General features: G+C 46.0%; 1 protein-coding gene across 1 annotated transcript in view; it reads right to left on the reverse strand.

Moving 5' to 3' along the window:
- Window positions 1-250: 250 nt before the first annotated feature.
- UNC45B (unc-45 myosin chaperone B) overlaps window positions 251-20041 on the reverse strand; it is a 33078-nt gene continuing 13287 nt past the window's right edge. Inside the window, exons 7-20 of the mRNA XM_084650961.1 lie at window positions 18041-18209; window positions 17490-17660; window positions 16647-16818; window positions 14688-14988; window positions 13994-14088; window positions 13242-13383; window positions 12635-12775; window positions 11675-11802; window positions 10934-11000; window positions 8244-8357; window positions 8020-8135; window positions 3818-3935; window positions 2731-2886; window positions 251-1034 (exon numbers count right to left, since the gene is read on the reverse strand). Coding sequence (XP_084507087.1) covers window positions 768-1034; window positions 2731-2886; window positions 3818-3935; window positions 8020-8135; window positions 8244-8357; window positions 10934-11000; window positions 11675-11802; window positions 12635-12775; window positions 13242-13383; window positions 13994-14088; window positions 14688-14988; window positions 16647-16818; window positions 17490-17660; window positions 18041-18209 — 2157 coding nt within the window. The 3' untranslated portion in view covers window positions 251-767. The remainder of the gene's footprint in view (window positions 1035-2730; window positions 2887-3817; window positions 3936-8019; window positions 8136-8243; window positions 8358-10933; window positions 11001-11674; window positions 11803-12634; window positions 12776-13241; window positions 13384-13993; window positions 14089-14687; window positions 14989-16646; window positions 16819-17489; window positions 17661-18040; window positions 18210-20041) is intronic.

The following is a 20041-nucleotide window of genomic DNA, read 5'->3' on the forward strand; positions in this document are numbered from 1 at the left end:
AACCTAACTGCCTTTGCAGGGCTGTGTGATGTCCCTGCACATCCATCTGAACAGAACTGGCAATTTTTGAAACGTTTTTCTGCAAGGTGAGAGTTGGTTTTTGTGCCATATTTCTGAGATTCACTGCTATGTAGATAGAGTGGTCGGCTGACAGGCACTTCATAGAAAGGGTCTCACGAATTACTCACTACTCACAAACAAACAGAGATCATGCAACATTGAAGGAACTCACACAGAACAAAGTACAGAATTTATTAACGGAGAATCCACCCAATATTCTCACACTAAACATTTGCATTCCAGTAATACAAACATCAAATATTTTAAAAAAACCAAACTCCTTATGAATGTGACGTGAGACAATTCAGCCTTTCACCTCTGTTCTTCTAACCTCAGTTGGAACTGCTGAAATATAAAACATGATTTTTTCCATCAAGAAAGTCTACTTGGAACCTCGATCTTGCCCTAAACTTTTGAGACTTCCTGAACCAGCAGCAGTTGGCTGCATTGCATGGATTGATTCTTTTATGGTGGAACTCGGATGCGTTCATGGCTAGCAATGGAATCCTGGCACTAGAGGTTGCAGTGTCTAGGAATGACTTTATCTTTATGCCTGGGGAAAAATAAATTTGAGTATACCCTGTGCTCAGCAAAGCCTTGGCAATTAAACTGAATTTCCTTCTGTGGATCCTGTAGATTTGTAGACCTTCCATGTGCCTTCCCCTTCTGTGTGGTTGCTCTCGACAGGCTGCCATTGCTGTGGGGTCTCATGCCTGGGAGAAAGGTTTGATCAGCCCATAGTCCATGCACTTCACGAGACACTCACGAGCCACATTGATGACATGCTGTTTCTTGGAGTCATCTGCCTGTTTACCAACGAGTGTCAGGATCTCCAGCATCTCACTCTCCACCAGTTTCTTGGCCAGCTCTTGGTCTGCATTGATCAGGTTGTAAGCAACCACCAGCCCACGGTGCTGGACCTCCAGCTTTTCATGCAAGCAGAGCCTCTGCAGGATTTCCAGCCACTGGGTTGTCTGCAAGCAAGAAAAAGCTGTGAATTTAAAAAAAGGTTTTCTACAGCAGAGGAAATCATTGAAGTGCAAGGTAGTTTGCCTCTAGGTAAGGCACTTTTCAAGGGAGTGAAAGTAGCAATTTAGGAAAAGGAGAGTCTGCAAACAGGTTGATTCCAGTGCATGAAAACTGGCCTCAATTCCTAGACAAGTTGTCAGCTGGGAGTGAGAACAGCCACCAGTTCGCATAACAAGCACTACGTTCCTTTCCACAGTTAATTTCTGAATACTTAGCCCTTGCATGGTAAGGGCAGGTGCTGTGCTGGCTGAGTGAAGGGCTTCCACAAACTGCTCTGGGGCTACCTGCATCCAGATCTGCAGCAGCACCTGCCCTCCCAGTCTTTGGCAAGGCTGTATCCACCTTTGTAACGGAACCTGAATCCAAGGTTTGGACTCTGGTTTTTATTGTGTGGACACCATACAGAGGTCAGAGTTTTGCATGGTTCCATCACAATGTAAAGCTAGCTGAAACGGGGGGTTGGGAGGGTGATTTTTTTTTTAATAGACTTTACTGTGGTATTCCTTACTGTTGCAGCTGAGCACGTCATCTATACCAATGAATTTAGTCTCACTTCCATACTTCAGAGGGGTTGAGTTATCCCAGTTTTACAAAAGTCAGACAGGGTTTAAAACCCAGGGTTTGGGGCATAGCCTTGAAAAAGAGAAAAAAGCCTCCGGGAAACGAAGACGCCCTTGACAGGTGTGTGTGCAAGCATCAAGGAGGCGCCAGCCACGAAAGGAGGAGGGGCAGCCCCAGAATACATACAAATTGTGTGCAGCGAAGCAAGTACAAATAAAAATAAAATAAGCTAACTACAAAACCAACAACTTGGTTGAGGAGGAACTGTAGGTACAGTGGGTCCACCCTGTCTTATATACATTATAGGTCGGCTTGGAAGAATTTGATCATCAGTAAGCACTGGTAGACATTGATTTCACCGCACACACACAGATGGAAAAAATATTCCCATCGCTAGCAATCAAACTATACAGCTAGGCAAAGAGAAACGTTGCTTGAGAACTTAAGGATTTGCCAACATCACAGGTCAAAATACACAAATCAAAGTGCCTTACATCAATTTGTGTTTTCACTGCATTAGAGCTTTAACTTTTTGAATCTCAACATCTACTGGTATTAATTGTCTGACCTCCCAACAGTTTCCTACAGCAGCGAACATTGAAAACAATAAAAATGGGGAAAAAATGAACATACATCAAAATTAGCCACTGACATGATAAATAAACCCGGAACCCTGCCACGCTGGACTGTAATGATCTTGGGGGTTACACCAACCATAGGTTTTGGACATGAGTGCACAGGGACAGACCCTGCTACCACAAGTCCCCAACCAGAGAGGTGAAAAAGGCTGTTTTAGTCCTTGGAAAAAATAACAGGAGATGAACCTGGGGCAGGGAGTTTCAAATCAGCTGTAGTAGGTCACTCCCTGTTGGAAGTCACTAAATTAGACAGTTAGCTTAAACATGCAAGGTTTTATACGCCAAAATATTTGCTTTCCCTAGGATTGCACATAAATACTTAAATTTGTCGCTGTAGAAGTTCTTTAAAATCCTTTGATCAGAATTTTACAACATTCCCAGGCTGCCTTTGAGCATTTGTTGAGACTGTTTAGTGTTTTGGGCATCAGATTTTTCCTCTTACCACTTGGGTCATTTTATGGCAGAGCTTCTTGTGTGCTGCTGTCAGCATGGCCAGGGCTCCTGCCGCTGCATTCTGGACCTTCACGTCGTCCTCACCACACAGTAACACGACCAGCTTGAGACGGTCATTTCCATCGGCCACAAAGCGCTCTTGAACCTCAACAGAATGAAAGGCAAAAATGGGGAGGGAGTTGCCAGGCTTATGGGATTCATACTGGAGCAGCAGTTTCACAAACCGTCGGATATAAATACGTAATAGAAAACGCGTATTAAAGCATCTAGGCCAGGGGCGGCCAACCTGGGGCTCCGGAGCCCCACGCGGCCCTTCAGACGTTAACATGCGGCTCCTTGTACAGGCACCGTCTCCGGGGCTGGAGCGACAGGCGCCGACTTTCCAACGGGCCGGGGGGGGGGCTCACGGCTCTGCCCCTGGCCCCCCCTGCTCTGCCACAGGCCCTGCCCCCACTCCACCCCTTCCCGCCCCCTCCCCTGAGCCTGCCATGCCCTCGCTCCTCCCTCTCCCACCTCAGAGCCTTCTGCATGCCACGAAACAGCTGATCGGGAGGTGGGGGAGGAAGGGGGAGGCACTGATTGGCGGGGCTGCCAGTGGGTGAGAGGCGCTGGGAGCAGGGCGGGAGCTGATGGGGGGCTGCTGACGTGTTACTGTGGCTCTTTGGCAACGTACGTTGGTAAATTCTGGCTCCTTCTCAGGCTCAAGTTGGCCACCCCGATCAAGGAATTACATCAGACCGGTGGTCCATTGAAGTCCAGTATCCTGTCTCAAACAGTGGCCAGCTCCAGATGTTTCAGAGGAAAGTGGAAGGAGCCCCACAGTGGGTAAATGTGGGATAATCTGTTCCCCAGTGAGTGTCAGCTTAATCCCTAATAGAGGCTGGCTTAAGCCCCGACGCAGGACGGTTTATTATCCTTTCCGAAACATTGTTTGGCATTAACTATTATAGCTCTAGATATTCTTGTTACCCATCCAAAGATCCAATCCTTCTTTGAATCTTTCCAAGTTCCTGGCCTCCCCCATTCTGTGGCAATGAGTTCCACCGTCTAATTACATGCGGAGCGAAAACGGCTACCTCTTTGTTGACAACCAGGTTGCACATGCACTCTGTGGCTGCCTCTCGGAGCTGGTCGTGGTTCTCAAACATGTAGTTCTCGATGTCTGGTAGGGCTTTCTCTCGGATTATCTTCAGCCTGAATTAAAGGGCAGCAGAAAGATATGGTCACAGCACGTGCTACAATGTGCTTGCCATGAAATATTAGCCCGCAGACAGGAGGCGGCAGGGAAAGCCTTTAAAAACAAGCTCTCTCCATCTAAGCCATGACACTTTTTCTCACTAATTTAAAAACCAGTCATTCCTCCAGCCATCCCTTCATAAGAACGGCCACACTGGGTCAGACCAAAGGTCCATCTAGCCCAGTCTCCCGTCTTCTAACAGTGGCCAGTGCCAGGTGCGCCAGAGGGAATGACCAGAACAGGTCATCATCAAGTGATCCATCCCCTGTGGTCCATTCCCAGCTTCTGGCAAACAGAGGCTAGGGTCACCATCCCTGTCCATCCTGGCTAATAGCCATTGGTGGACCGATCCTCCAGGAATTTATCTAGTTCTTAATTTATCTGCCCCTTCCTTCGTATAACAGGAATAATTTTCAGGTCATTTCAATGCCAATCATGCAGGAAGGTTGATCTTGATTACACAGTGTTCTAGTCGTGTAACATCTCATGATCTTTAGCTGTTGGGTAAACATTCAGAACTCCATTTTCTTTATATTACTTAACACCTTTTTAACACCCTGTGTTTAGAGATGGAATGTGTCTTTGATGAAAAATGCTCCATGATCGCCAGGGGTGGAGTTCAAAGTCCCTTTTGCAGAGCTGGCGAAGTAACTACTGTCACTGTCTAGAGACTGTCCTGAAGTTCTGCGTGAGTTCAAATTGAAAGAATAAAATTCAAACAGTAGACCTCAGCAATTGCTCATCTTCCCAGTACAATGAGCAAGCTAATGTAAAGACAAGCCAATATTAGGGAAAATGATTGATTGATCAGGCACTGAGATAGGACAGCCTCTTCAGGATGAGAGAGAAGTGTAGGGTATTCCTTATAATTAAGGCTTTGTTTTTCAGGGTTTATTTTTAGTAATTTAAGTTTTATGTAGATGTCCAAATATCAGTGGTTTTCTGGGCTCTCTTGGATAATGAGAAGATATTTTTCAAGTGCTTCCCAAAATTTTTGAGTAACTAGGACTTACATATCATAAAAATTAAAGTATAAAAATGACTTACATGTTAGTTTAAGCTTTGTATCATTGTTATTGAACCCCTGGTATAACACTGATTGCGTGTGTTCACCAGTGCACTTTAACATAATACCGTTTCAAATGTTAAAGCACACTAGGGAGCCTTTAGTGCACACCAGCAGGGTCTACAGGGATCAATTAATGCACAACACCTTAGTGCGGTTTAGAAATCAGACCCCAGTGGTCCTCATTACTGCTCTGTGTAGGTGAGCCCTTAGATACAAAGCAGGGAGCAGGAACAGAACCTATATAAATAAACTGCACTGGGAAAGAGGTGAAGTCAACATAGTCATCTTTTCCAGTGTTTATTAGATACACATCATTTTCATTCCTTTTGTAGTGGGGGTATTTTATTGGGGTTTATTGGCCAAAACCTAAAATCAGAAGCCCTATTTATAATTGAATTTCTTTGCCCCTGAACTTTGCCAGTGGACCATGAAAGTGCATTCAGAAGGGGAGCAGGTACTCGCCACATCAGTTTGCAAGGACAGAAACCTGATCTACAGATAGCTTAGTTTCTTTTAAGGACTTTTGTTTTTCAACCTGTTCTATTCCAAGCAGCTATGCATCATGCAAACACACCCTTAAGTGACGCAGTATGGATACACTTGTGTTCCACTGTCCCAGACTTTCCTTCAGATTTGCAAGTATGTCTCCATGTTCTTGCTCCTCCCCTAATCTTAAAGGACCAGTACTTTAGACTTCTCCTTCGTTCCTCCTCGAAATAAATTCAACCACAAAAACAAAAGTTTGGGGTAGCAGGAGGGTGATGAGACCTGTTATGATCATTGGGCCTAAACGTTTACCTTAATTTTGAGCTCAACTGTGAGAAAGTTCATAAAGTGCCACAATCACCCGTAACAATAAATGTTGACAGGAAAAAGTGTGAAAGGGAGACAAAAACGAGATTAGTGCAAACCTAAAGGCCCCCTGCTATAACTCAAGGAGGGTGTTAAGATCATGCCTGGTCAGCGAGAAACGTGGGAGCTCAGAAATCAATAAACCAAAATTGGTGTGTCGAAAATTTGGCCTAATTGGTGAACAAAATAATGAGGGGGCGGCTATTCCGCCAGCCACTCCCTCTTAACAAAAGAAAAGACTTTTGAGAGAAAATTAGCCAAGATGGATGGACGGAGCTACCCCTCAGCCAGCTAACCAGCCTTGTGGAAGGGGAGAGCATCCCCATCATTATTGCCAACCCCACTGTCTCCTGGGACCCCAGATCTTCTTCATCCTGATCCTGAAAGATGTCCTGGTCAGAGAGAAGGATCCAGATGACACCACCACCACCTCCACGGGGCCCAAGCACCCTGGGTTGTGACACATTGTTATTCCCCGTCCTCCCCCCCAAAGATTTTTTCCTTCCCCACCTAATTTCTTCTCTTTCCTATCCCTCTCCTTTTGCCTTCTGCTTAATAAGAGTCTGGCTTGTCTGGCCAAGACTGCATATTTTGTTGCACTGCTGTAAGCCTGTGACCAGAAAAAGGCAGCTAAAAGCAATGCCCTAAATAGCCCAATGCTGATACAGGTCCTGGAGTGGCTGATCAGACACTGAGCCAGGTCTGTGTTTCTCCAGCAGGGAAGTTGCAAGTGAGAGCCGACACCAGCGATAGAAGCTGCATTTTCTATCTGTTCTGCTCTTTTCTCTTCCCCCTGGGGTGTGTGTCTGTCTTGTTTAGTCTTAAAGGAAGTCGGACCGGACTTTAACAGCAGCAGGATTTCCAGCCCTTCTCAACTAACTTCTTCTCTTCCCCACTGGCACAGGACCGTTATTACCACCCTAGAGAGAGACACAAGGTGGGTGAGGCAGTATCTTATTATCTCATCCATCTCGTCTCACCAATACCCTGGGACCAGCATGGCTACAACACTGTAAACATCTTCAAGGCTGTCAAACAAGTTTGTTTTTTTTCCTTCTCCTTAAAAACTCTCTTCAGTTAAAGAGAAAGGGAACAAGGGATGGTGTTAAAATGAATCCCTTATTTAATACTTTCCATTTCAAATGCTTTAACTGCTTTTCTTTCTTTTGTATACCTTTAATAACAGGTTAAAAGAATATTTACTGATGTGCGTGTCATGGTACTAAGCAAGCTGACGTCTCGGTATATCAAACTGTTTAACATTGGACAGCGACAGGGTCAAGCTAACATCTTTGATTCTTTGGGCTCACTTATTCCATCTGTATTAATACAACAGACCACCATTGAGTGTCAGAGGGCTAGAAATTTTGGCCACTGGTGACCAAGAGCTGCAAAGATCTACAGATGTTTAAAAACGTTCCCTGGAGATTGGATGGCTCATGGGATTGTTAAACTGAGAAAGACTATTTGAAGTGGTGGATAACCCAGGTATATTGACAAAACATGCCATGAGAATTAGAGTGAGACATTAAACAGAATTCCCCTCCGCTGGTCTCATGTTACTACTTAATGGTAGCATTGTTCCCCAGTAGGAATCCAGCTCCTGGGATGGAACTGACTAGAGTTGGGTGAAAAAACATCACAGAGAGTTTCACATGAAGAGTGGCTCTGAGTAGTTTAACTCTTTAAAAAAAATCTTCATATTTTTCAGTTTTCATAGAAAAACAAATTTTTAGCTTTCCAACAAAAACTCAAATTTCCTTGACATTTTTTTTGGATGAAGGTTAAAAATTTTAATGGGGGGGAAAAAATCTTCAAACACTTTAATAACCAACCACCAAGTCATTGGTCTGTGTGGGCCATTTCCGGAGCGATTCTGACACACCGCGAAAGGAGAGTTGGCTTTATCAGTGGTTTGAGCATTGGCCTGCTAAACCCAGGGTTGTGAGTTCAATCCTTGAGGGGGCCATTTAGGGACCTGGGGCAAAAATTGGGGATTGGTCCTGCTTTGAGCAGGGGGTTGAACTAGATGACCTCCTGAGGTCCCTTCCAACCCTGATAGTCTATGATCTGATGAAGTGGCAGTATGGGGAAAAGGTGACAAAACCATTGTAACTTACCTGAGTTTGTCACTTCTTCCTGACAAGTTAGTGAGACCTAATAGAGCCTCATAATTCTGCAGCCCGTCTCTCTCTGTATTCAACAAGCTGACCAGCGGCCGGACCACCTCATACACCTAAAAGTAGGGAATACTGGAGTGTCACTCTTTGGATCTTTCTGGATCTCTGTGCGTTTCCATTGGTTTATCACAAAAATGCCTCAAGGGAAAATTGCATTTACTTACCCTCTCTCCTGGGAATGCTATGTCTGGATTGGAAATGGCAGCAATTTTGGCTAGAGCATGAGAAGCCTTCACTTTGCCAACGTCTGTGCCTTCTAGTGCCAGAGGTATCAGGGCCTATTACAGACAGCAAAGAATGTAGGCTTATGAAAAGATTTACAGTATTGTCTTTATTTTACTTGCGCTTATTACAGAAAAGTCTCTGGAAGAGTCAAGTTTTGTCCAAATTTAGTGGACAAATAAAATTCGGAGTTGTAGAGCACATTGGATCTCATGCTTCTGTGTTGTCAAATACCCACACACGAGCCCACAGCCTATTTCAGTTGCTATCAACTATCATCATTGCTTGACTGGTGGCATGCATGGGGCATGACTGAAGGGTCAGCGTTACAGCAGCCCAAATGACAACTTCTCTTGCGCAGTAGAACAGGATTCCTGGTTGATGCAAGAGCCAGCAGATATTAGAGGAAATCATTACTGATGTGCCTGGTCGAGGCGCTACTTTTTGGAGTTTATAGCACAGCTATAAATGCTAACGTGCTCAACCTGTGATTGGATCCCAGCAAGCATCGCTTTAGGAAACATCATCTCTTAAGAGGATGCAAGAAAACGAAAGCGCCATCTCATTCAGCAAATCTGCTCGTAGTGCACTCAACAAGGCAGCTAGGTAGGGCAGATATTTGAATCCTGGATCCCTGCTGTTTGTTTGGGGAGGGTATGGATGTATATATTTCAAATACTGGGGAGAAGGCTGGTCTTGTAAAAAACAACAGTTACTAACCTTTCCATAACTTTGTTTGTCAAGTTGTGTTGCACACATGCATTCCACTGTAGGTGTTTGTGCACTCCAGTGGTATCTGTTGGGGCAGCCTGAGTGTCCTCTGCTGCCTTGCACACAGGCATGAAGGGCTGAGCTGCCCCGAACCCCCTCAGTTCCTTCCTACCAGAAAGACCCAGAAGGGGAGGAGGGCGGGTTGTGAAATGGACACGTGTCCTTGAACAACAGTTACAGTTTTTCGAGTGACTGCACGGGTCCATTCCACTGTAGGTGACTCACAGGCAGTCCCCTCTGGAGGTGGGCTTGGAGTCTGTTTGAACGGGGACTGGAAGACCACTCATCCAAATTTAGCATGGTCTCTAGATTGTTGAGAGATTGCCTCTTGCTACGTGCTGGTGCATGACAGGACGACCAGTTGCCGCTTTGCAAGCATTCAATATGAGCGTGCTAGCCAGAAAAGCCGGAGAGGTCACTGGGACCTAGTTGAATGACTGAACTCTATTTGGTGGCTTCATGGTAGCCAGCTGGTTACACAGTTGAATACAACTGCATATCCACGATGAAATCCTTTGCATGGAAACAGGACTGTCCTTCATTCTGTCCGCAAATATAATGAACAGTTGAGAGGAAGACCTGAAAGGTTTAGTCCATCCCAGATAAAATGCTAAAGCTCTAACATCCAAAGCATGTCGTCTCTCCTTCCCTTTGTTACCATGAGGTTTTGGGAAGAAGGTCGGTAAGTAAATTGCTTAGTTAATATGAAAAGTGGAGACCACTTTTGTAAGAAAACTTGGGTGAGGACAAAGGTAGGCTTGGTCTGCATAGAAATCCACATATGGAGGATCAGGTACTGGAGCCCTCAACTCCCCCACTCTCTGGCTGACATAATGACGTAACAAAAAACGCTACCTTCCTTCATCTAAAGGTGCAAGAGAGCAAGTCACTATAGGCTCAAGGTGGCAGGGGGACTCATCAGCTTTGTTAAGACTAGACTGAGGCTCCATGGTGGAATAGGGCTCTGTACCTGCAGGAACAGTCTGTCCAATCCCTTTAAAAATCTTACAGCCATCGGGCTGGAATGGAGAGAACGGTTCTCCACATGTGGGCACTATGCTGATATAGCCCTTAGGTGTATTCTGAAAGTGCTAATTGCCAGTCCTTGATGTTTTAAGGTCAGCATGTACTGAATAGAAGCAAGAACAGGGAAAATCCCTTTCAGTTTGGACCAAACTCCAGTACACGTAGTTCCCTACAATGCTATGACTCTAGACACAGCCATGTAATTGGTTCCTTTTATTTGATCCTTTCACCCGTTTTCTTTTACAGAGTAAGTCCTTGTATTTATGCTTTTGCGATAGCATAAGGCAAGCTACAGCTCCTGGCAACTGATGAGTTGGTGGTTTCCTATTATTCAGCAGCATATCCTGGACTTCTCTAGATCCGGGCTCCTCCGCCAAAGTTTACTACAAAGCCTCCAGGCCATCAGGAGAGGGGCCTGAAGACTGGGGTGGAGGAGGCAGCCGCAATTCTGTGCGTGACGCGGCAGTGATGCGGAGTGGGTGGAGCGGTGGCCTCATTAAGAGTTCCAAGAGCAGCACTGTAAGGGAAAAACTCTCTGACAACTGTGCACTGGGGCACCCAGACACCTACAGTGGAACAGACATGTGCAAGCCCTCCAAGGAGAATTTAGTTTTCCTGCATGCTCAAGTTAAAAACCATAACCAGGCTGTCCACTTTTCCTTTTTTCAAGGGGTTAAGGTTTTAGATCATTAACAGTACGTATAATTAGTTTAGGCACCCCATGGCTCGTGTTAAATGAGGACAGTTCCCCCCCGGATGGCTTGGAGCGGCTGGACATTGCTAACTGTGAACATCTGTTTCAGAATATTCTAAAGGTGTAATGATCACCAGTTACCTTTCCACCACCTTGAGCTACAATGGTACCACGGTCCTTGGGATCCTCACACAAGGCAAGGAATACCCTGCAAAAAACCCAGCATTGCTCAGTTAAACCGATCTGCAAAGAGACTACATCCCACCTGTTCACTCTGTTATGATGCGAGTGGCTGATGTTCAGTGAATAGTACTACATCCAGCAGGTATATTCCCCAGTGATACCGAAGTTTTAATACAGTGCAACAACACCCTAAATTAGAGAACTGTAACATCTTTGATCCTCTTCCATTCCTCCCTGTTCCATTAGATTTGTCTAAAGTTTTGTCAGATTAGCAATCCAAACTGCAGCCTAGTGACAGACGGTCAGTTAGTTTCAGGACCAACGTTTAGATGTTTGTAAAAACTCATTTTCCTCTGCTGCCACCTTTAGCTTTTATTAGCAGAGCTCATTGGTGTGAATCCACAACGCGCAGTTTTCTTTTGACATAATGTAAATTGCGCTTTGCGTGACGAGCTTTAATGTGGCTCAGTGGTTAATACATTTGCAACCAAACCAGTTTCTTCTGTGACTTGGAAGTTTAAGCCCCTTGGGCTTGAAACTGAGCTGTAAAATGCAGTGGGGCCCCCGCGTTAGGTTTTAAGTGAAGGTTTTCTCGTGTAAGATCACCTATAGTGATTACCCAAACAGCTGCCCTATGCAGCCTCAGTGCTAGATATGCCGCTTCTGGCCTCAGTGTGTGTTTGCATGAGGCAGGTATACCTGGCTAGCAGCTCCTTGGTCTGGTCCGTTAAGATGGCGCTATCAGCCTTCACCATACAGGCCAGGGCAGAAATGACGCCAGCTTTCAGCAGCCGTTTCACTCGCTTCAAAACAAAGTCCTTCTTGTCCTGAAAGGGGCATTAGAAAAGAATGAGCAGGGATCCCATGAGCGGGGTGGAGTCTCTAATCGAAGGGGTGGTGGCTGCATATACAGTCACATACTTAGGCCATGTCTGCACTGCAGAGAAAGCCGGACTGCACAGCTTGGCCCCGTCTGGGCGCTGGCATGGCGCACTAAGAGTTCTGCGGTATGCAGTAACTACTCCCTGTTTCAAACTGAGGTACATGACTGCTCACGCTGGAGCTTTTAGTGACCAGCACCAGTGTGCACACAGGGCGTTACTGCGGGGGCAAGCTGCTGTGCTGGACATTCACACCCCGGCTTGCTGCCTGGTTAGATCCTGTCTCCTCAGGTAGGCAGGCAGGGTGAGTCTAATGGACTGGGACTCAGGAGACCTTGTTGCTAGTCCCACTGACCTGCCTCATGACCTTGGGCAAATTGCTTCCCTGTGCCTCAGTTTCCCCCTGCCCTTTGTTTTACGTGTTTAGCTTGTAAATTCTTCAGGACAAGAACTGACTTTATGGATGTACAGCACCTAGCACAATGGGGGTCCCAGTCTCATTTTGGGGCCTCGAGGCATCTGTATAATGAAAGAAAGCACTGCTTAAACTTTAAATATTCTGTATCTACCTTTAGTCCCCAGGATGTGCAGCTCAACATGTAAAAACCTGAACTGCAGGAGATGGGCAATGTTACTCTGTGGAGCCCACAGCTAAGCCTTCCCATGAAGCAGCTGGGGACACAGCACTTCTCAGAAGGATTGTTGTGGGGGTTCTGGAATCCCCACCATCTGAGGAGAAGATGTAGGGGGTTGGCAGTCCTGGGTGCAAACAACCTACCTTGGGGTGCTCCTCGGGCACATGCTGTTTGGAAAACTGCGCCAGCTGCACGAGCTCTGGGACCAGCTCTTTGACATCGTAACTGTTGGTACAGTTCACCAGCGTGGAAGCCACAGAGTACAGGATAGTCTTGTCACTCGTCTACACAGTAAATGGAAACATTAAACCGGATTGGGATGTTGAGGGGACCACTGGTAGTGTGGTGTAGCGGCTGGAGAAGAGTATGGGGTTTAGAACTCTGTTTAGGATTCTGTCCTGGGTTTTATAGTGCAGCTTTGGGCAAGTTACTTGACGTCTTTGCACTTCATTATCACCATGTTAAGGATGTATAGTTACTTATAGGCAATGCTGCAAGAGGTAAGTAACACACTGAGCACTCCGAAGGAAGGTACCGTTCAGCTGGTGGATGACTCACCAGCCTGGTGGGACATTAAGAGGCATCATATCATTTCATGAATGATGGTAACACCGCCCCCCCACCACCACCACTTTGTCACCTTCAAGATTGCCCATCAAGATTATCAACCCATGCAATGTTTGCAAGGCTGGAGGCAGAAGACAGGGGATTATTTTAGCGTGGCAAGGGGCTGTGGAGAGGAGACAGTACCTTCGCTAATTCAAACATGGCTTGCAGGGCTGGCTTATCTTCCACAAAGTCATCTTTCACGTCTGCATCCAGGGTTAGGTATGCCAAACCTTCCACAGCCCACTTCCTGGTGCGGATGTCAATGCTGCTGTTGCACAGCCACCTGAATGAGACAAAGGCTCCATCATTTTACCTGAATGATGAGAACAAATTTACAGGACAGGAAGAGGCAAAACCCCAAAGGGGTGCTGGGGAACCGTGCTTTATTTTTACCAGCATCTTTAGACACCATGCAGCAGACTCAGGAAACCATGGATCCTAATGGTGAAAGTTATCTTTGGATACAAAGTTTGCCTCGGGAATCTGGGGGTGGGGATGTACTTATGCATTTTATAAGAGAGACCTTTAATATATTATACCTTTTAGGCAATAGGGTTATCTTCTTTGGTTTCTTAGCTGGAGAGTGAGAGAGGAACCAGATGGATTTGGTTGCTAACAATGGTGAAGTAGGGATGGGGAAACAGAAAATGGGGTATAAGAGTTCTAGACATGGATTCCTAAATGTTTCCTGAAATGCTAGGAACCTCTGTTCAGTATCATCTAGATGTTATCAGTGTCTCAGTGTTAGACAACTTTTTAGTCAACTGAGGGAAAGTACTATGTATCTGAGGACCTCCCCAGTAGAGCTGGTATTGAAAAATATTCTGGAAAGAAAGGAGTAGAACACAAGTAACAGGTGAAGAATCCCAAGAGCACCTTTCAGTTTTGCTTACTTTCGACACTGTTTTGCCAGCTTTTCTGTGGATCCCTCAGCAAATTGTCTCAGGCCATAGTCGGTGCCTCCGGCTGATCCCAGCTTGCAAAGACCCTTAGAGAGATTGAAAGGAGACTATGTAGCTAGGTACAGGAATATGTAACATTCTCAGCACCAGCCTCAAGTCTAGCTGAAATTTAAGAGAAAGGTAAGGAACTGTCTTCCACATAAACTGATACAGATTACAGCAAACAAAGTTCTGTATTGCTTTAAGCAGGTTTTCCATTTATATTTTTGAAGCCCGGCCTCCATTCACTGTCCATTATATGAATGAAAAGACTTTAGTCCCCACGCACAAGCCTTAAAAGAAACTTGACACAGCGGTTCAACTTTATCTAGCAGTCACTGCTATTCCACTGCCTTATGGAGAGGAAGCCAAGATGGCCGACACAAGGAGTCTTGTTGCATTACAAAGTTTGTTCTCTGCTGAGACCTGCAAGCTGCCATGTCTTCCTCCTTCCCCAAACTCTTTCGAGGAGGAACGCTAGTGCAAGCTCTTCTAGATAGTACCCTGGCTGAGCAGCGGACCTTTGCAGCATTGCCAACCTAGATTGAATCCATCCCCTGGAATGGGTACAGAGGTAGAGCTCTTCCTAGGACAGGATGATAAAGTGCTGGCAGGTAGCAGAGCAGGCTGAGGACTGAAAACTCACCACGAGAGCTCGAATTTTGATCTTCTCATTCTTGGTCTTCTTGTAGACTTCCTTCAGCAGCGTCACTCCATTGGTGATGATGAAGGTGGCCCGGCTCAGCTTGGTGGAGGCATGGATGAGGGCCTCCACAGCCACCAGCTGGTCGATCTCTCTCTCAGAGCCACACAAAGCCACCATCATCTCCATGACACCCGTCATGCCCAGCAACTTGTTGCCCAAGTCAAAAGGCCCTTGCATGATTCCAGACACTGTCTGGATGGCATGGAGAGTCTTATCCATGTCCTGAGGATCAACCTTGCTCCTATAGGGGGCGGCAGAAAAAAAATGAGCAGGGGGCGGGATTAGAGGGGGAGACTGCAGTGTTATTGCCAGAGCCTCTGGTGCATTACCAGTCTCTTTCCTTGAGGGCCACGCGTTGTGGCCCCCATCCTCTATCAAACATGGCTCCATTTCCAAACTGGGATGTAGTCCAGCACCTTTTATCACAGCGACCAACTCTGAACATCCCCTTATTTTTATCCACAAGATAGGAACAGTTGCGGGAAAATGCCATGTGAGTTTTCCCACAATACCCCATCCATGAGTAGAGGAACCTCCTCTGAACTATGGCGATAGAATACCCTCTAACTTCTTTACTCAAAAAGATAAAGGGAATCCTTTTCTTTGCACCAACTGCCAGACTGTGTTATTTGGATAACATGGACACAGGTTCACTCAGAACAGAACAGAAACTTACACTGTGGCCCAGCGGAGGAAAGCACCAGACCGGGAGTCAGCCCCGGTTTCTATTCCCAGCTCTACCCTTGACTTGTGTGACCCTTAGTGAGGCACTTCACCTCCCTGTATCTCCGTTTCCCTGTATCTCCGTATCCATCTGTGGATTAAAAATGCTAAGCCACCATTCAAGCTTGCAGAGGTATGGGTGAAAAGCACTATGTAAGTGCAAGATGCGGATTACGTCACTCGGAAGCGGGCCTGCATTCAGTCATGGATGACTGTGCCGTGGCTTGTAGGCTAGATTTTAATGGCAGCCTGAAGAGGAGAGGCTCAGAGTTTCCATTATCAATCTGTTGAACCCTTCAGTGTGTCGTGAGACAGTGTGGCCTCCCTTTGAGCCAGAGGGGGAGGGACCACTTTCTCCACCCAGTTGGGCGGAGTCTGGCCAGGCCCAGCCCTCCCACGGGAAGTTGAAAGGCGGGGTAGGAAGTACAAAAGGCAGAGGCCCTAGCCCAGTAGAGGCTGAGCCAGGGAAGGAGACAGATGTGTCCTGCTTGCTGCTGCCGAGCCAGGTGGTGGCCTGGAGCTGGAGGCCGAATACTCTGACAAACCTGAGGAACTGGAGACCATGGAGCCGGATCTGGAACTTGGGTAAGAAGTAGCCCAGAGGTTTAGTTGATGGTGTTGTGGCTTAACAGCCGGTTGGCGTGTTGCGGGAAGATCCCCGCTGACCCGGCGGTGGGACACCCCGCTACTGGTAGGGCCCTGGGTTGGAAGGCAGTGGAGTCGGGCGGGCCTGCGTTCCCCTGCCATCCCACCCCTGGGGTGGCTGCCTCCCTGCCTGTTTTCCCAGCGCTCCCCTGCCTAAGGGTTAGCGCTATAGAGTGTTTATCGGCTCTACCCTGACTAGGGCCTCTTGACCATGGGGAATTAACCCTGTTACAAAGGCCGGGACGCTACACCTGGTGACGTACTGAGGCGGTGTGGCCTCCCTGCGAGCCAGAGGAGGAGGCATGATTGCACCCTCCCTACATAGAGCTTTTCTGGTTGCCTCCTCCCTTGAAGAGCTCTAGCCTGCAAAGAGCTTTTTAACTACAGTGGAAGAATAAGACATAGGGCACATTTTATTTTGGCCTAGTCCCTACTGCTAAGACTCTGAAAGCATTACACAGCATCTGATCCAGTCCCAGGTCCTTGAGCTCTACTTTGCTTTTCTGGGTGTCTGTCCCCACCCTAACTCACTTGATGTACTCTTCACAGATCTCTCTGAAGTTGTCTCGCTCGGGATCACATCGCAGGTCATCATACAGCTTATTCAGGAGAATGGAAGTGATCATCCGGGTGTTCTCCGTTAAGGGCAGGCAATTGGGAAGCTCAGGAACCTGGCCTACGACTTTCAAGATCTTTTTTAGACCTGGGACACAGAATTAATAGGGCTTTTAGAGAGGACAGGCATGTATCAAATTTATGGACTGTGCAGCAGACATTCTCCTGCACCAAACTGTACAGATTGCAATATTTTCTGACATCTGGCCTGTAAATTAACTTAATACAATCTTGTTAACCCTTAGACAAACACGTAAGCAATTGATTTACTGATGCAAGTAAAGACTACCCATGACAACAAAGTTTGCAGAATTGAGCTGTTAAACAGCAGTCATAACATTATGGGCAAGATAATATTGTCTTTTTCACAGTACTTGTTCATCAACGGGATCTGTGCTTTATTTAAAGAGACCCAAAACCTGCTGATATTAGTGGTATGAAGGCCTTGCAATGAGGAAGAGGGGCTTTGAAATGTTAGAGGAGATTCTGGATTAAATTTCCATAAGTCTTGTTAAAAGAAGGTATTAGGGTTGAAGTGTTTCAGTGGAGCCCACCTCAACCTCCCCCCAAAACAGGATTTAAAAAAAAACCCACAATAAGTTCTTCCTGTTTGAATAATATCCAGAGTTTGGCATCTCACCACATCAGATTACTTTTCTAGATGGGGATGATTTTAAGTGTCCCTAAGAGAGGACGGCTTGGTAAGTTTTGCTGCACATAACAGACATTCAAGTCTAGGTGGGGGGAAAGGGCATTCACCACTGTCAATGACGAAGATGGTTCTAGAGTTGTCGTGGATTTTCAGATCCTTTCTTGGTATGTTCTTGCTGAGCAGATTGAGAGCCTGGTCCCGACCTTGCCCAGACACCTTCTTACTGACCAGCATGTCCAGCAGGTGCACTGTGATCATTTTCAAATCCTTCTTCGTGTCTGCACAAAAGACAAGGCAGCAGCCAGTTAAAAGAAAGGCACTTTGAATGCTGATTACCCTACTGAATACCACTTATGAATGGTTATTTCATTAGAACATACATGGGGCTGTGTCCTAGCCAACGTGTCAATTTCATACACGTACTGAAAAGCATTATGGTTGCGCATGCTAATTATGGTTCTGGGGCCTACAGGTCTTCTGAATAAAGGTGTTTTTAACAGTGTTTGTTGCTGGATACTATGTGGCCTAAACCCCTGGCTTTGGTGTTTGCGAATTCTGCTTTTAGTTGCCTGTGGGTGGATCTACTGTTCAGTGCAATGGGAACCCTAGATCTCTTCACATCTCTGCCATCATTCAGTGGTTACATAGAATTAATTACCCAGCACCAGAGCTGCTTCTTTCCCATGTTGCTCCTTCTCTCCCTCCCCTGATAAGGAGTCTGTAATGACTTGTAGGAGATTGCAAACAGCCATAGAGATTTCTTCGTTATCCACAGCCATCCACATGCAAATTTTATCAATTCCCAGGAGGTGAAGGATTGCTGTGGCCTGCCCAGATGAAAGATAGGATTCAGTGTTCTAGTTCATATTATCTACATAAAGCAATTTACATTTCACACTCATCACAATTCACACTTGGCATGGGCAACGAAATAACAGAAGAATATTGAATTTGTGCAGTACAAGCACAGGGAGTGGTACTTCGTAAGAACTAAGAATGGCCACACTGAGTCAGACCAAAGGTCCATCTAGCCCAGTGTCCTGTCTTCAGACAGTGGCCAATGCCAGGTGCCCCGGAGGGAATGAACAGAACAGGTCATCATCAAGTGATCCATTCTCTGTTGCCCATTCCCAGCTTCTGACAATCAGAGGGTAGGTTCACCATCCCTGCCATTAATAGACCTATTTTCCATGAATTTATCTAGTTCTTTTTTGAACTCTGTTATAGTCTTGGCCTTCACAACATCCTCTGGCAAAGAGTTCCACAGGTTGACTTGTGCATTGTGTGAAGAAAGACTTCCTTTTGTTTGTTTTAAACCTACTGCCTATTAATTTCATTTGGTGACCCCTAGTACTTGTGTTATGAGAAGGAGTAAATAACACTTCCTTATTTACTTTCTCCACACCAGTCATGATTTTATAGACCTCTATCGTATCCCCACCCCCTGTAGTCATCTCTTTTCCAAGCTGAAAAGTCACAATCTTATTAATCTCTCCTCAGACAGAAGCTGTTCTATACCCCTAATAATTTTTGTTGCCCTTTCCTGAACCTTTTCCAGTTCCAGTATCTCTTTTTTGAGATGGGGTGATCACATCTGCATGTAGTATTCAAGATATGGGTGTACCATGGATTTATATATAGAGGCAATAGGATATTTTCTGTCCTATTATCTATCCCTTTCTTAATGATTTCCAACATTCTGTGGACTTTTTTGGCTGCACATTGAGTGGGTGTTTTCAGAGGACTATCCATAATGACTCCACGATTCCTCTCTGGAATGGTAACGGCTAATTTAGACACCATCATTTTGTATTTTATTTTATTGTTATATATTTTATGTATTATTTTTATATTTTTACTTCCTGCCTCACATTAGCATTTATAGGAGCAGTTTCTGTCCTACTAAGATCCTGAAGGGGAGACAACTAGAGAGAACAGTTTTCAGCCAAGGGATTGGCTAGAAGGGAGGACTTAATCATCTGTATTTTATAATTGCAGTTTTCCCAGGGAGACTGTCATACGCCCAGCACAATGGGGTCCTGCTCGGTGATAACAAAGCATCCTCAGTGCAACAATAATACAAATACAGCAACTCCACACTTAAAGTCGTCCCAGTTAACATTGTTTCATTATTAGGTTGCTGATCTATTAGAGAACATACTCGTTTAAAGTCACGCAATGTTCAGTTATAAGGTTGTTTGGCTTGCCCCATTCCGCCCGCCCGGCATTCCTGCCGGGGAGTAGGGTCGAGGTGCGGGGGCTTACCCCACTCTACCCACCCAGCATTCCAGCCAGGGAGTGGGCAAGCCTCCGACCCCGCTTCCTGGCAGGAGCACCGGGTGGGTGGAACGGGGCAAGCTCCCATGCCCCAACTCCCCAGCTGGAATGCTGGGTGGGCGGAGCAGGGCAAGCTCCCGTGCCCCGACCCCACTACACCCCTGCCTCAACCAAGCTTCACAATCACTGGGGAGTCCAATATTAAACTGTTTGTTTAAAATTATTTAAAACTTATATTGTATATGTATATAATGTCTTTTGTCTGGCAAAAAAAATTTCCCTGGAACCTAGCCCTCCCCCCCCAATTTACATTAATTCTTATGAGGAAATTGGATTCACTTAACATCATTTTGCTTAAAGTAGCATTTTCCAGGAACCAAAC

The sequence above is a fragment of the Lepidochelys olivacea genome (genome assembly GCF_965140295.1).
Source record: "Lepidochelys olivacea isolate rLepOli2 genome assembly, chromosome: 17".
In the NCBI taxonomy this organism is placed as follows: domain Eukaryota; kingdom Metazoa; phylum Chordata; order Testudines; family Cheloniidae; genus Lepidochelys; species Lepidochelys olivacea.